The sequence below is a fragment of the Bombyx mandarina genome, chromosome 24, assembly GCF_030267445.1.
Source record: "Bombyx mandarina strain Sakado chromosome 24, ASM3026744v2".
Classification (NCBI taxonomy): Eukaryota; Metazoa; Arthropoda; class Insecta; order Lepidoptera; family Bombycidae; genus Bombyx; species Bombyx mandarina.
The window spans coordinates 9,151,506-9,168,523 of NC_143230.1; the positions used below are offsets into that span (position 1 = coordinate 9,151,506).

Here is a 17,018-nt window from a genome sequence, read left to right on the forward strand (position 1 = left end):
ATACTCCAGGAGAAGTCAGCCTGGAATCGCGTGTCCCAGGCACAAACCGTCGGCCCAAGGACTTCAGTGCCTTCAGTGCCGAAACCAGCCTTCGTACCGGCTGCGGTTCCCACCGTCTCGGCGTGGAAAAAACCGCTGCCGCTTACGAAGGCGGGAACACAAACCGCACCCAATCCCTCTAGCGACACGCCCTCCGCCCCAGCCCCTGCTAGCGCCTCGCCCCGCGCCCGCGCACCGCCCCCCGTAACCCTTAGTCGTCAACGACTTTCGCGCTCGTGCGCGACTTCGTCACCGCGGTTAACTTTGACCGTCTGCGATCGTTCGCAGACGCTATTCGTAGGTCGGTAATTCCCCAACAGCGGCTCGCGGCCGCGTTCGATCACATGGACGTCTATGAGTCCGTATCCCGCACGCTTTAAATCTTTAGCGGTAATCAATGGCGCGAAACAGTAGAGAAAAACCTTATTCCCTTAAGTCATAAAGGTGTACAAATAAGTTTCCGCCATTTTGAGAAAGATGGTGTGGCACGAGGCTTACGTTCGAATTCACAGATGATAATCGGCTTGAAAATTAAGTTGATCATTTAAGAGTAACTTAACCCTATCATATTATTAACTCCGTATTAGCATCTTTTTTTTTTCCAAAAATGTTAAAATTTGAACCAAATAAGCGTCATTTGCGGGAACTTTTAATTTACTTTTTTAATTTATAAAAATCTGCAGCTGAGGCGCATCGGTTGCTCGTAAAAGCATATAATGAGTTAAGGCTACGCTGAAATAGCCTTTCGAGGCTATCAGCTTAGGTAGGAGAAAAAACCACAATAACTATAGAGTAATCCCCCCCTATAGCACGGTAGTTTGGTTCCGCTTTGTAGGAAACGCGCTGTAGGAGTATTCTCGTGTATCCCGTTCGTGAGACCCCATATAGCGCGTTATTATGACACAATGCTTTTACTATACAAAATCTAGGAACACAAATTTAATAAATTATTATTTTAGTTTCATTTTATAACAACACAATTGACACAATGCGTAGAGGTACGCGCAATTAATTATGAGCTGTACAAATCATTATAAATGTTACAACACAGAAATATAAACGTGTGATATTCCCGCGTTATATGAGGGAATAGCCGTGTTATACGAGAGACTGAAATCGTGTAATATGAAAATGCGTTATAGGAATACCTACCGTGTTATAAGGGATACTACGTATTGCTATGCGTTGGGGTTCGGCATAAATAAAAATTCTACCTAAGTACAAATTACAACTGCATTAACACTTAGAACACTTAACGAGCACTTTAAAGTTTTCAATTCACCTCTTCCGCTTCGCTTCAGGTGATCCGTTCGCTGTTTCGCTTCGAGTAGTTCCGATTACTGACTGACTCCGTGCCATCTCTGCAACGCTTTTATAGCCGATACGACATCCCTAGATTTATCGAGTACATTCTGGGCTAGTCGAGTAGCTTCGATGTGTGTTTCCGCTATCTGACAATAGATGGCGTTGTACGTCTCGATTTTTTTACTAGTAGCTTCGACATTCGTTTCTACTATTCGGCGATAGATGGTATTACTCTCGCCGGCGTAACAGTATAATTTAAAAACTAAACCGAAGTAAAAATTGATTTTGTCTATTTTTTGTGTACCCTATCGATACCGGTCGGGATATTAGAGCGAAGTTACAAAATGATTGTGACGTCATCAATCCTTGACGCGCGTGCGAATTGTCAAGTAGATCGGGCGTCTTGAAGACAAACGTAACGAGCTAAGAAAAGCGGGATAAAAGTTGACCTTTTCATAGCTATGGGGCAGTACTTCAAGTGCCCTGGATCATGTTGTCCGGCGCCTCCGTTATGCCCCCGTTGGAAGCCATCGTCGATGAGGTGCGGTCGGTCACCACCATACCGCTGCTGTTCAACAACGCTCCAACCCCCATGGGCTTCTGGGACAGGCTGAAGAATGTCTTCATCTACAGTGCCATGGCGATATCTAATTGGTAAGTATCGGTACAGGAAAATTCATACAGTAAACAGTTCTAAAAGAAAAGAAAAAAACACATCACAGAACTTTCTTAGTTTAAATGTTAAGTATGGCAATTGACTTCTTGTGTGTACCTTTTTTTTTTTTTTTTTTTTTTTTTTTTTTTTTTTTCGGGTAGAGGGCCGAACCTCCTACGAGGTCCCCGCGCAAATGGGGCGCGCGGGGTATGTGAGACTCAACGATCTGCATGGTGTTGTGAGCAGACCGCGGGCCCAAGGATTTTAGAGCCCACCCACTAAACGACTCCCCTGCACTCTTACACCCGACGTCCGATCCCCTCCGAGGTCAGAACCCGGATGAGGTAGGGGGGCTACCGCGGTCAACACTACAACCAGACGGCGCGGCTCACCCCAAGGACGCCCAGCCGACGGAGCCTTCGAGGCGAATCGAAGGCTCTGAAACGTCGGCCGTCTCGGTACGGCAGCCCGTCGGGCCGCCCAGACGGTGCCGCTGGTGTCCCGGAATACCCCGCTGGACCAGAACCAGCCTGCCGGGTCGGGACGCGATACACCGTCGACCGGTCGCTCTATTCACTCCACGGCAGCGCGCTAGAGTGCTGGTAGCGCGCCGCGCGGCCTCACCCCCTCAGGTCGCCCCTTGACCTTCACCGGGGGGAGGCCGCCACCTACAGGGGCCGGGACGTACGGGCGTATTCCCGCCTCCGGCCCCCGGCTCGACGGCGACGGATCGGTGCGGAAAGGGAAGAGCTCTCCCTCTCTCGCTCCGCCGCCTCCTTCTGCGATATGGTGGACTCGCAGAAGTCGAGCATCGCCTTCCAGGACGCGTCGCTGCCGAGCATCGTAGCCACGACGCGCGGCAGCGAGAGGTCCTCACCTATGACCGCGACGAGGGCGGCGCGTTGCTCGTCGAATCCAGAGCAACGCGCCAATGTATGTTCCGCTGTGTCTTCCTCGTCGCGGTCCGCGCAGTGGTGGCACTGCGCCGTCGGTTCCCTTCCGGCTATTTTGAAAAGGTACCGGCCAAAACAACCATGGCCGGTCAACATTTGCGTCAGCCGGAAGGTGAGGCATCCGCGGTCGCGGCCCACCCAGTCCGCGAGAACCGGGCGGACCGCCTCGACGGTACGGAGGCCGGCCGACGGGTCCGCCAAGCGGCGAGACCACGCCTCCAGCACGGACCGCCGAGATTGGAGCCTCCGCGCTCGAACTACACCTTCGCCGGGGCGCCCTTCCCCCCTAGAGCGGAGGTCGCTACGCCACCTGTAATCGGCAGCGAGCGCCTCCGCCTCCAGGTCCCAGGGTGGCGCCCCGGCGAGCAAGCACGCCGCCTCGAAGGAGACGGTGCGGTATCCTCGGATCGCCCTGACCGCGATCGCACGCTGCGGACGTCGCAGAGCCGCGACGTTCTTGCGGGTCAGGGCGCGGCACCATACGGGAGCCCCGTATAGTGCCATCGACCGCACCACCCCCATGTAGAGGCGGCGCGCCACCTGATCGGGACCCCCGACGTTTGGAAGCAGCCGGCTCAGAGAGCCGGCCGTCGCCATCAGTCGAGGGCCCAACTTCTCAAAGTGAGCGCGGAAGTTCCACCGACTATCCAGTTCGAGGCCGAGGTACCGAAGACCGGTCACCCCAACCCCGACGCGGACGCCTCCGATCACGAGGTGGGCACCCACAGGCGGCGCTCGTCCCGGCCCGTGAAAAAGCAGGGCCTGGGTTTTATCGAGCGCCACCTCGAGTCCCAACCGTCGGATCCTAGTGACGACGTGTGCCACGCCTGCGCACGCCAGACGGGCAGACTCCCGGTAGTCCCTCCCCGGAGCCACGACCAACGTGTCGTCGGCGTAACATATTACGCTCAGCCCGGGGAGGGGACCCCGAATGACGCCCCGCAGGACCCAGTCGTAGCCGATGTTCCACAGCAGGGGGCCCAGGACAGACCCCTGCGGAACACCGCGCTCGACGGGGAAGCGGTACATCGTCCCACCGTGTCCGATGCACTGGATCGACCTGCCCTCGAGGTAGGAGCCGATCAGTCGGCGGAGGTATGCGGGGACGCCGTGATACTCCAGCGCCCCCGCGATCACCGACCAGGGCAGGGTGTTGAAGGCGTTCCTTACATCTAAGGATAGCGCCATCGCCACCCCGCCCCGGGATACGGCTTCGTCGGAGAGGGCCCGCACGCGCAGAATTGCGTCGATAGTCGAGCGGCCCTCTCTGAAGCCGTATTGCTCCGCCGAAAGATCGGGACCCGTCTCGGTCAGGTGCCGGACGATGCGGGCGGCGACGATTCTCTCGAGCATCTTGCCCGCTTCGTCCAGCAACACGATGGGGCGATAGCCCGCGGGTGAGTCCGCGGGGCGCCCGTCCTTCCGCAGAAGGACCAGTCTGCCCGTCTTCCATTTCGACGGGAACCGTCCCGACTCGAGGCACGCTTCGAAAAGCCCCCCGAGCCGGTCCCCTAGGGCCTCGAAGGCCAAGCTCCAGACCCGGCCGTGAACGCCGTCAGGGCCGGGGGCCGTGTCCTTCGCTCTCATTTTGGACACGGCCGCATGGATCTCCGCCCCCGTGATAGGGGGAGGGGGCTCCTCGGCAGCGGGAACGCTGGGGCGACGTGGAGGTGTGCCCCACGTGGCGTCCATCTGGGGGGGCTCAAAGTCCCCCCCCGCTGCCGGCGGGAAAAGCGCGGAAACTATCTCCCGCAGCTGCCGAGGCTGGAGCCGCTCGGTCACCGGGAGCGCCCACGGCTGCAGTTTCCTGCGAACCATCTTGTATGGGCGCCCCCAGGGATCTTCGTCGAGCGACTCCAGGAGAGTCTTCATGCTCTGCTTCTTGGCCTCGCCGATGGCCAGCTGCAGCGCCGTCTGCTTTTGACGACAGTCAGCGTGCAGCTGGGCCGCCGTCTCCGCGAACGCAGCGTCGCGACGACGGCGGCGGCGGTGGCGTGCGCTCCGGCGGCGCGCCCTCACGCACTCCTCACGGAGTCTCGCGATCTCGGGCGACCACCAGAACGCACCCCCACGTGGTGCTCGGGGGCCGACCCGGGGCATGGCGGCATCACAAATGTTTGCCATGGTGCCCCGGAACCAGTCGACCTCCGCATCCACGTCCGCGAGCCGCGCGGGTTTTGGCGCCCACGCAGCAACAGCGGCCGCCTCCATCAGCAACTCCTTGTTCATCCGTTTCAAGGCCCACCTGGGGAACGAACGGGGCGCACCTTGCGGGAGCTCCTCCTCGCCGCGGGCGCCCGCGGCTGACGACGACGACAAGGAGGAGGCGGAGAGCTCGAATCGGACGTATCTGTGGTCCGAGAGCGTCTCCGCCCCCTCGAGTACGCGCCAGCCGCGGGTTCGGCATGCGACGGACGGGGACGCGAACGTCACGTCCACATGAGACTGCCCGTTCCACCGCACGCAAGTCGCGACCGAACCTCTGTTTATGAGAAAGAGGCTGGTCGCGATCGCCCACTCCGAAAGGGCCTCGCCTCGCGCATCCGTGCGGGGGGAACCCCAAGCCGTGCACTTGGCATTGAAGTCCCCCGCGACGATGACGGGGCGGGACCCGAGGCGGTGTAAAAGCGCCTCCAGCCCGCCCAGAAACCGTTCGAATTCGGCGAGGCTCCTGTTCGGAGAAAAGTACGCCCCGATCACGACGGTCCCGTCGATCCTAGCCGCAACGTACCCGGGTCCCCTGGCCACCATATCCAAGGGGGGTAACGCCGCGGACTGTCGTAATATAATGGCCACGGAGCCGTCGACGTCCCCGATCCAGCAGTCCTGGTCAGTGGGGACGAAATACGGCTCCGCGGCGACAGCAACATCGATTGACCACTCCGCCATGGTGTGGACGAGGAGATCCTGTGCCCTGGCGGAGTGGTTCAAATTACATTGGAGGAAGCGATGGACGCAACCCATTACGGGGCTACGTCCATCGCTCCCTCGTCTGTCCCGCCCTGCGGCTCTTCTGGTGCCGCGGCGGGAACTGACTCACCGGCTGCCCTTTTTGCAGCCGGCTTCTTTTTCTTTCCGCCCCTCCTCGTTTTTGTAAAGGAGGGGGCGGACTTGCACGCCGGGCCCCCGGCCCGGTGGTCGGCCTTCCTTTTAGCCGCGTCGCACAAGACACAGTGCGGCGCGGCTGCGGTGCAGGAGGCTGCCTTGTGCCCCGGTTGGCCGCAGCGGAAGCACAGGTCGCTGCGGTCCACTGTCGAGGGGCACTTGGCGAGGCCGTGGCCGGTGCCGAAGCACCGAAGACAACGCCACGGCCTGCTCTCCTGCAGTTGCACGTGGGCCACTACCCAGCCCACGCGCAGCCATCCTGGGCTGTCCGAAGGCCGACCCTGTGGAGGGGTGGCCAGGAGGTTCGCCGTTGCTACCGGGCAACGCGCCCACGTCGTCCGGGTTCCGGAGTACGTCACCCGGAGCTCCCCGACTTTGACGTCGGCGAGGGCGCAGTTGCCCTGCGACGCGATGGCCGCGGCGACCTCCTCTTTCGTGGCGCACTCGTCGAGGCCCGTAATCTTCACCTCCGCCATCTTTACGGGCCGCGCGATGCGCACCACCTCGGGGTCCGGCAAGATTTCCCGCAAACGGACCGCCAGTTTTTCTGCCGCGGCGCTGGAATTCGCGCCGGGACATTCCACCAGGCGGGCCCCGTTGGCCGTCTGCCGAACCTTAAGGCCACCCTCCACGCCGAGGGCGTCCACATTTACGCCGCCGCGCGCCTGAGTCATCACGTCGTGGTACGTGATGCCCCGTTCTTTGGCGGCCGGCAGCAGCTCAACGACTACTGCAGCCGACCGCGGGGCGCGCGGCCTCCTTCGTCCAGTTCGGCCCCTAGGCTCCGCTCGACCCTCTTGACGGGGAGCGGCGGCCGTAGGGGCGGGCTTGGGGCGCGGCACGACAGGCGCCGCAACCTTTGGGCCCGCGCCGCACCACCGTCGTCCAGGCCTCGTCCATGTTGGCCGGGGCTGGGGGCAGTGGGCGGGGCTGGGGGGTCGGTGCCGGTTTGGCGGCGTTGGTCCGCCCCTTCTTTTTGTTTCGGCTCCTGCCAGGCCCCGCCTTCGCAGGCTTGGACGGGGCAGGAGCGGACACCGGTTTTGATGCAGGGGCCGTGGGTGCCGGCGCCCCTACAGCCGCGGGTTTAGGTGCAGCCGCAGCGGGAGCTCGCGCGGGTGTAGCCTTCTTCTTCCCGCTGTATGCTTTTACAGCGGGCTGCACACTCCTGCGGGGTGCCGGCACAGGCGTACTTCCGTTAGCCTCGTGAGCGAGGGGGGGTCTCGCGCGCTCCACTTTGGAGCTGCGCGCCTCCTGTATGAGGAGCTGCCGCCTCAACTCGTCCACCTCACTGAGGCCTTCCGCTTCGGGCGGAGGAGGGGCAGTGGCCGAGCTGCGTTGCCGCTCGATGAGGTCGGCAACCATGGTCCTCAACTCGGCCATGTCCACTCGCAGCTGCCCATTCTCCGCCCGAAGTTTGCCATTCTCGTTCGAGAGTTGCTCGAGGCGGGCGTGCTGCAGGGCCACTTCCTGCCGCAAGCCCGCCGTCTCCGTCGTTGTGGTGCGGTCTACCACTTCCCTCAGACGTTCTTCTAGGGTGGCCGCTCCGGATTTTAAGGCCCGCACGCAGTCACCCTTGAGTCCACCGCCGGATGTTGCCACGACTGCGGAAACTAATTTTCCGACCACCTCGAAAGCTCGGAGGGGGTCAGAGGGACCCACCTCCGTTAGGGAGCGCTCTAGGCGCTGAACCACTCCAATCTCAAATTTTTCCCGGGCCTCACGGCAGGCGGCCCTGGACTGCGCCGAGGAGGCAGCAGCGTCCAGTCCGCAAGAGGAACTTTTTTCGAAGCCGGTGGCGGGCGACGCCGCAGCAGTCGCCGGCCCTTCCGCCAACGCCATATATTTGGCGCTGGCAGGCTCACCCTCGGACGAGTCAGACGGAGCAGAGGATGCCGGCTGTCGGGCCGACTTCCGCTTCCGCCGAGTCCGCTGTCGCGTGTCGGTGAACAGCGCCGGTGTCTCCCGCCCACTGGACGCGTCGCCCCTCGCGGAGCTCCGCGCCGAGTAGAGCGAGATAAGGCTCTCGCAGCGCTCGAGGCGCACGGTGGGGACCCTGTCCCTTACGCGACCCGTGCTGTCGCCCCCTTCTGCGTGACAGTGTGTGCCCCCCCCAGAAACGGTGGGGCAGCGTGCGGCCGATCGCTCGACCGCACGGAGGGATTCTCCCCCCGCGGAGCGGGAGGTACCCTCCTGGGGTATTACTTTTCTCACAGATGTCATTGTTTCATTTTTCCTTTTTTATTAACCAGGGGTCGGTCCCCTGGGGTCTGGTTGGTACCCTTGGGACTGGACTCCCTCCAGCCATTCATCCCATCGCCGGGCACCAGAGCTTAGGATTGGGGCATTTTTTAAAGAGGTTTACGTCCTCGCGGCCCCGTGCCTCGCGGCAGCGGCCCCCGTCCCCCACGCGGTGAGGATTACGGGTTGGCCGGCGGCCCGCCGAGTGCAACGAGCAACACGACAGACCACCGCCCGACGCTCAAAAGAGCAACAACGACGAAGCCACGCCGGTATACCGGTACCCCCCTCTGGAGGGCGTGCCCCTGTAGCCGAAGCCGGGGACATGGCGACCAGCGGCCGGAAGATGCGTAAGCAACGCCGGCTCACTTCTCCATCGAAAGGCAGGCCAAAAGTGGCCCACCATCACCCATGGGTTACGTCCGAAACGGGTCGGACGTGACCCGAAGAAAAACAAAAAAGGGAAGAAGGGGGAAAAGAGAGGGAGCCCGAGCGTCTCCAGGAGGAACACCCTTCAGCGAGTGAAGGGCGTGGAGAGCCCGCAACTCCCCCTGCTGGTTTTGGTCCGCGTCATCCGATCTCTTTCGTTGCAAAGCCTAACTAGGCTACCCTACACCTACACCTAACCTACCTCCCTAACACCTAAGAATCCTTGCAACGAAAAAGATCGGACGATACCCCTGGGAGTGGGACTGTTCCCAGAGGATCCCGTTATCCGCCACCTACGGACGCGCCCGGTGGAAGTCCAGCAAAACTCCCCCACAGACGGAGCCCCCGGCCACGCAGAGTGCGCGCCGGGGGGCCCGCCCAGGTCCCTCGGGTTCTTGTGTGTACCTGACATCTTAAATTATTTTTTTATTGGTTAGATGTGGGGACGAGCTCATGGCCCCCCTGGTGTTAAATGCTGAGCCCATGGACATCAACAATGTAAATGCCGCCACCCATCTTAAGACTTGATTTCCAAGTGTCAGTTCTATGGCACAACGATTGCCCCACCGTTCAAAACGAAACGCATTACTGCTTTGCGATAGAAGTATACAGGGTGATAGTACCTGCAAATAAAACTGCAAGCATGCATATGTAAGTGCCCTACAGGCTAGAGCGTCCCAAGGCAGTGGCGCTCTATGAGTCCCTTTTCGCGCCGCTGGCCGCCGCCCGGGGGCTAGCGCTGCCCCCTTCCGAGGAAGCCTTGTACAACGTGTCGGTGGTGCTTGTGAACTCTCACCCGGCGCTCGCTCCGCCCATGAGCTTGCCCCCGAACATCGTGGAGATCGGGGGCTACCACATCAATCCAGAAACACCCCCCTTGCAGAAGGTAAGCCCCTACTTTGAAAACGCGAATTCTGATGGCTCTCAAATGCGACACTCGTGATGCAGTTTATAGGCATCACAAACGGCCATCAAGTCGGAATGCATGTCTACCTCGCGGCTGAAATCAGCAGGATTATGGTGACTATGTTTTACTAATTTGTATGCAAATAAAAAGCATATGCATAGTAAACTCCAGATTGCGTTCACAAATTTAGGACAGTGGTTCCGGAAGTGGTGCATTGACATCGACCCTATGAAAAAAAGAGCCGCGATTTTCCAAGGGAGTCGGCTTCCCGACACTACAGCTAGTATCTCGCGTGGGAATTCCATTCCCGCCATTAAAATCTTTGACCAGCCCACACCATGGGATTCGAAGGCTAAGTACTTAGGGGTCACTCTCGACAGAGGGATGACATTCGGGCCCCACATTAAGTCAGTGCGCGTCTGAGTCGCGTTCCTACTCAGTCGACTCTACGCTATGATCTGTAATCGAAGTAAATCGTCGTTGCGACAGGAAAACCGTCTTATCCTTGCCTAGGGACCCTATTATAACCTGTGGTTACAGCGGTCGTATTATCCTAAAGGTTGTGTCGTACAACGTCTCCTATATTATCAGGACCTGCAGCACATCCTGGACTCGTCGCCGCAGGGCGTGGTCTACTTCAGCATGGGCTCGATTCTCAAGTCGTCCAAACTGTCCGAACGAACTAGGCGAGAGATATTGGAAGTGTTCGGGTCGTTGTCGCAGACGGTGCTGTGGAAATTCGAGGAGGAGCTCAAGGATCTACCGAAGAACGTTATCGTTCGACCCTGGATGCCACAGTCCAGTATCCTGGGTAAGACCGGAACTACCCGATTTTATACATTAAAAAAAAAATTAACTCTAGATACCATTTTATTAGGCAGCCACCGAATGAAACACACTACTAATTTCGATCCCCATTTAGCTTTCTCTACTGATATAGTCATTTCTGTGATAAATAACCTTTATATGATACATGACCTTAAGATATATGACCTGTATGGACAGCAGCTAGTTCCTATTTCAACAAAAACAAAAACAAAACACAGAATTACAAAATTAGGGTTTTCTTTATTGCGCAATCTACCTGGTGTTTAGTGGTTTGCGGAGTCCATGGACATCACAATGTAAATCGCCCATCAAGAAACTTGAGCTATAAGTCCCAATTATTAAGACGGAGAATTCTTCCAAACAATTCATTTTATTGAATTTCAAGTGTACAACAATAACAACAAAAAGGTCTAACACGTTCGGCAGCTCAAGCCGAAATCTATTGGGCGTAATAGCGACTCGTATTTACAGTAGAAATCTGTGGGTAGTTTGTTTTTTTTTTTCTCCCTACCTATGCTGATAGCCTTGAGAGGCTATTTCAGCTTCGCCCTAACGTTAGTAGGTGAGCTCGCGGGGCTCAACCGGAGAGTTGCTAACACTGACCCTAGCAAGAGCAGTGCTTCGCAGAATCTACCACCGGATCGGAAACGCGACCCACTGAGAAGATCCGGCGAGAAACTCAGTGGGCTGTGTCTATGGGTTAGTTCGCTCGTCGAGCCCTTCGTCGCAAGCGACGGGTTCGACGAGGACGGTGACCGGTGCTTGTGGTGCCTAAAAGCACCGTTAATGGATCAGGAGGATCCGTAATGACGTGCTTTGGGCGACGTCGACGGTTTACCATTCGGTCTACTGGGTCGGGTATGTAATTTCCAGCGGCTACGATGAGAGGGTTCTCATGTCGTGCCGCCTTCTCAAAATGGCGCAGCGATGCCGACTGCAGATACTTACTAACTGAATCGAGCTCCAGGTCATCGTGGAGATCCACGTTCCTAAGGAACCAAGGCGCTCCGACGGCTATCCTGCAGAATCGGGATTGAATAACCTGAAGGGATTTCATGTGGGTGCGGGCTGCGTGAGCGAACACTACGCTTGCATACGTCATGACGGGGCGTATACAAGTTTTGTAGAGAGTTACCTTATTGCGGAGGGACAGTTTGCTTCGACTACAAAGCATTGGATAGAGTCGTCCTAGGATAAACGCGGCGCGGTCGCGTACCGTTTTTATGTGGGGACGGAATGTCATCCCTCTGTCGAGGGTGACGCCTAGATATTTGACCTTCGAGACCCACGGTATGGGCTGGCCAAAGAGAGTGATGGGACTAACGGCGGAGGTGTTTGCGCGCCTACTACGGAGTGGGATGCTCGAAGTGATGTTCGGAGGGCGACCCCTTTTGAAGAGCACCGCTGCGCTTTTCGTGGGGTTGATGTCTATTCGCCACTTCCGGAACCACTGTCCCATGGTGGCTACTGCGATCTGGAGTCGCCGATGAAGCAGCGACATCTTCCTACACGAGTAGTAGATAGCCGTGTCATCGGCGAAGAGCGCTAGATGGGTCTCCGGAGACCGGGGTATATCATTGATATACAAACTAAATAATAACGGGGAGAGCGCGGAGCCTTGCGGGACTCCGGCAGTCAGTTGACGGGGACGAGAACGAGTTCCCTCTACTCGATATCGAAACGAACGGTTCGACAAGAAGTCTCGTATGATGAGCACGAGTCTGTCTGGCACTCCCATGTTGTACAGTTTGTAAATTAAACCGTTGTGCCAGACTTTGTCGAACGCCTTCGCGATGTCGAAGAAGAGAGCGCCGGTCGGGATTTGTTTACGCCTATTTAGTCCTATCAGAATGTGCTCCGTGAGGCGGTGCACTTGTTGTACGCACGAGTGTTTAGAGCGGAATCCGAATTGTTCGTCTATGAGAATTTTGTTCGCGGTAACAAAATCCCAGAGGCGTTTCCTAAGGAGCCGTTCGTAAATTTTTCCTATCGTCGAGAGGAGACTAATCGGACGGTAACTAGTAGTTTCGTTTGTCGGTTTGCCCGGCTTATGTATACCGATAACGTCCGCTTCTTTCCACACCGCGGGAAAGATGCAGTGCGTCATAGCGGCATTTAAAATTGTAGCCAACATTGCTATCAGTTGGACTGGCAAGAGTTTTAGCGCGCGGTTGTGGATGCCGTCGGAGCCGGGTGCCTTCCTAGGTTGGAGGTTGTGGATCGCGTCTCTAACTTCGTCAGTGGTAATGGGGGGTAACGCGTCCGAGGGCGGCAGGGAAGCTCTGCGCTCGACCTCCCTGTCGACTAACTCGGTGTGTTCGGGGTCCGCGTGTTGAGTGCTGGTGGTGCACTGCTCTTGCAGTGCATCGGCCAGCAGCTCAGCCTTGTCATCGTCATCGAATGCCGGTGGTTGGCCTGAAGGGCGTAAGAGGGGAGGCATAGTAGCGGTAGTTTCGGATTTGAGAGTCCTAGCTAGTCGCCAGTATGCTTGGTGGGAGGGCGCGAGTTGTTCTAAATAACTATGCCAATTATCGTTACGCGCGTCGCTTAAGCGGGAGTGGACTTCGCGTTGTAGACGACGCATCTGAATCCGGTTTGCATGCGTGGGAAGACGATCGTAGGCCCGGATTGCCGCGTTCCTAACTCTTAAGAGATTCCTAAGATCGGGGGACAGTCTGATGCGGTGGAAGCTGTCCTCCACATCGACTTCTTTTGAAGATCTAATGATCGCGGAAGAGATGTGATCGGAAATGATGTTTATGGATTCGACGGTGTCCTCGGGGATGGATTCGAATCCGGGCCGTAAGGGAGGATTGGCGGAGCGGCGTCGGCTAGGCACGTGCCCAGCTTATTCCAATCCACCATGGTCCTCGTAACAGTGACTGGGTTGTGAGGGCGACCGAGCTGCATAACGACAGGTCGGTGGTCTGAGTCGAGCTCTGACATTGCTTCGATGGAACGCAAGCGCAGAGTTACGTTCCTAAGCAATGCCAGGTCTATAGTGCTCGGACGGAGCGCGATGTTATACGGATAACATGTTGGAGTTGGGGGACCGACTATTTCAAAGGTGAGGTCGTCTATAAACGCGTCGAGACGCCTACCGTTAACGTTTGTACGATGGCAGTTCCACCTAGTGTGGTGGCAATTTAAATCGCCTGCCAGGATGACAGAGTCTCCCATGCCGAACAGTGACTCGATGTCACTGCTCAGAAGGGGCTTGTCCGGGGGGAGATAAACGGATGCAATGACGATCGGCTGGTGTCCCGTCAGCGAGATGCGGCACACTGACGCCTCGATATGTGAGAGCGAGGGAGTATCGAGAGGGACAACGTGCAGGGCCCGCCTATAGTAAATGGCAGTCCCGCCTTTGGAGGCGGTGAGTCTGTCATTCCTAACCATGACGTAATTCGCGACTTTCGGGTCGCGACGCGAGGGCTTCAGACAGGTTTCCTGCACTAATAGAATATCTACAAGATTATCGCGGAGGAATTCAAAAATTTGATCGCGTTGCCGCGCGAGTCCGTTAGCATTATAGAATGCTAACGTAAGGGAATACGGTTTTTCTCTACCTTTTTGCGCCATTGGTTACCGGTAAAGATTTTATAACGTACGCGACACGGACTCGTAGACGTCCATGTGATCGAAAGCGGCCGCGAGCCGCTGTTCGGGGGTTACCGACCTACGTATCGCGTCTGCGAACGATCGCAGACGGTCGAAGTTGACCGCGGTGACGAAGTCACGCACGAGCGCGAAGTCGTTGACGGCAGAGGGTTGCGGGGGACGGAACGCGGGCGCGGGGCGAGGTGCGAGCAGGGGCTGGGGCGCGGGGCGTGTCACGAGCGGGGGCGGGGGTGCGGTTTCCGTTCCCGCCTTCGTATACGGCAGCGGCTTTTTCCACGCCGAGACCGTGGGAACTGCAGCCGGCACGAAGGCGGGTTTCGGCACTGAAGGTGCCGAAGTCTTTGGGCCGACGGTTCGCGGAGCTGGGTGGGTTGGGCGTTTTCGCGGAGCCCTGGGACATCCACGGTAGTTCGCGGGGTGCCCTTGCTTAAGGCATAGGACACAGCTGGGAGGTTCGGTCGCGGTTTCCCTATCTCTAACGCAATCTAACGTAGCGTGATCGCCGAGGCATTTCACGCAGCGGGGGCGTGCGTGGCAATTACGCGCCGAGTGGCCATAGAGTTGGCACCTGTAGCACTGCCCGGAGTGCCACGCTTGTGGGGGGCTTCGATCGAGATCCCGGATAGGCCGCAAATTGTCGTGAGACATGCGATCTTCTTTTTGGCCTCCGGGGTGGGTTCTAACGCCACGAGTATCATATTATAGGGCTGTTTGCCCCGCCCGCTGTGCATCCGGTGCACACTAACTATCGGGAGGGCCTGAGCGGTCAGATCCTCCTTAATGTAGTCTATTTCTAGCTCCTTAGGGACTCCGCGTATTACTACGCGGAGCTCGCGGTCCTCCTGAAGAGCATAGGTGTGAAAACCTATGTTCTCCTTTCGGAGGTATGAAGAGAGGGCCCTATGGTCGCCCGCCGTTGCGACCTTTATCTGAATCCCATGCGCGACGTTACGCGCATGGGTGTAATTAATTTTGTTGGCCTGAAGGGCCTGGGACACGCGATTCCACGCTGTCTTCTCTTGAAGTATCAGCGGGGGCGGGGCAGCTACTTTAGGAGCGGGCGCGGGCTTGGGACGCGGCGGCGGGGTTACGCGGCGAGCGGAGTCCGACTCCGGTGTCACGACTACCTGCGGGCGGGAGGCGGTCGCGGATTTAGTTTGCTTCGTCGTGGAGCTCCGGGACTCCACGGCGCGAGAACGCTTTTTACCGCGCGTTACGGTTTGGAACCCATCCGAGGTTCCAGGCTGAGGGCTTGACGCGGATTCGAAATCCATCTCCGATTCGGTATCGGAGCCTGGACTCGAAATGATCGAGGTCGCGACGGACGAAGCGCGCGATGACGTAAACGACGCGGGCGCGGGGGTGGGGGTAGCGTTAGGCGCTATGTGAGCCGCATCGTCGGAACGTGCGCTCGAACTTGACGCGGCGGCGGGGGCGCGCGGCGTGCCTCCGAGGCACGGTTGAGAAACGCGGCGACGGACGCGGGGGGGGAGGGATTGCCACGAGAGGCCCTATAAGCTAAGTACTCGGCCCTAATTGACGGGTACCTATCCCGGAGGAACCCGACAATGTCACTAGCACTTTCACTGACACTTTCTTCATGCTGCATTTTCGGTCTTCTTGCCCGGGGGGGCGGCCCCGGGACTTTTGTTGAACTCGCCGAAAGGCGAGGCCCCGGATAGGATTTGTAACCCCCTGTGCTGCAGGACAGCAAGGAGCAGGGGGGGGGGAATGCCTATGCCGTGAAAACGGCAATCGGCGGGGAAAAGGAAAGGAACCCGCTCGGGCTGTATAGTGCTACAGCAGGCAGAATCGCGAGCGGGGGTCTAGTCTTGAAAAAGACTGTTGTTTTGGGAAAGGTTAGGAAATCGCTAGCCTGTGAGTGCCACAGGAAGCCTGATCGTAGCGATTGGTTTTGCCTTGAAAAAGGCAGTTGGTAAAGGGTGGGTTCGCGGTTACAACACTTTAGCGCACAAAAATGGACTCCGAGACGCAGATCGCAAGCAACCAACGGATCGGAACGTCCGCACTACCGAATTGTAAGCACGATGTATTCACGGTCACTACACTGTCGAGCACAACTGTGAGTTCAGAGACGCGGCTCGCAAGCGGGCCACGGATCGGAAAGCACGTCCGCGCACGACCGAGTCGTGAGCGAGAAATGGTAGTTTGTTCACGAAATTACCGTCTAAATATTTTTTTACAAGCCTCGGACTTTTATGGGTTAATTTTAACTAATCTTAGTTAAAAGTAAATAGAAAGGCTGCGTCGATGTACCTAGTCAGGTCATAAATTCTGTCACATGTTTAATGTAAAATAATTGAAACAAGTTTATTCATTATGTAACCATTCATATACCTAAAATGAACTTAACAAAACATAGATTCTATGACACTAAAGTTTATCCAAAATGACCTCCGTGATTTTGAATACAGGCCTTCAATCTGCGCGGCCAGTCGTCTATCGCAGCACGAACGAGGTCCATGTCAATATCAGCGGCTGCCTTAATCAAGGATGTCTTGAGTGACTCCAAATTGGGATGAGGCTTTGAGCACGCCTTTTCCTCCAAGTGTTGCCATATCTTGTAATCTAACGGATTCAAATCTGGACTGGAGGAGGGCCAGTCTTCGTGCCGGATGAAGTCGATTTCACGCGCCGCCAGCCAGTCTTGTGTGCTCTTCGCTCTATGAGCTGGCGCCGATCTTGTTGGAATACCCAGTGCCTGTTATTGAACATGGTATGAGAAACAGGTTCCACAAGATTCTTCAGGACTGTATTTTGATACATAACTGCATTCGTTTTTACACCTTTCTCACAAAAATGTACCTCTGTTAAGCCCCAATAAGAAACTCCCAACCATACCATGAGCGAGGATGGAAAATGACCTCGTTGGACACGCGGAATACGGTTGCTCCCTTCTTCACTACTGTGAGCGTAC

The 17,018-nt window shown here is 57.1% G+C and overlaps 2 protein-coding genes across 2 annotated transcripts in view; one reads left to right on the forward strand and one right to left on the reverse strand.

Moving 5' to 3' along the window:
• The window catches only part of UGT41A3 (UDP-glycosyltransferase UGT41A3), a 49,405-nt gene that overhangs the window by 17,231 nt on the left and 15,156 nt on the right, over positions 1-17,018 (forward strand). Inside the window, exons 5-7 of the mRNA XM_089738234.1 lie at positions 1,804-1,998; positions 9,391-9,610; positions 10,223-10,442. Of these exons, the coding sequence (XP_089594360.1) occupies positions 1,804-1,998; positions 9,391-9,610; positions 10,223-10,442 (635 nt within the window). The remainder of the gene's footprint in view (positions 1-1,803; positions 1,999-9,390; positions 9,611-10,222; positions 10,443-17,018) is intronic.
• LOC149500044 (uncharacterized) lies at positions 5,586-6,731 on the reverse strand. Its single transcript, XM_089738255.1, has one exon. The coding sequence runs from the start codon at positions 6,729-6,731 to the stop codon at positions 5,916-5,918; it is 816 nt and encodes a 271-aa protein (XP_089594381.1). The 3' UTR covers positions 5,586-5,915.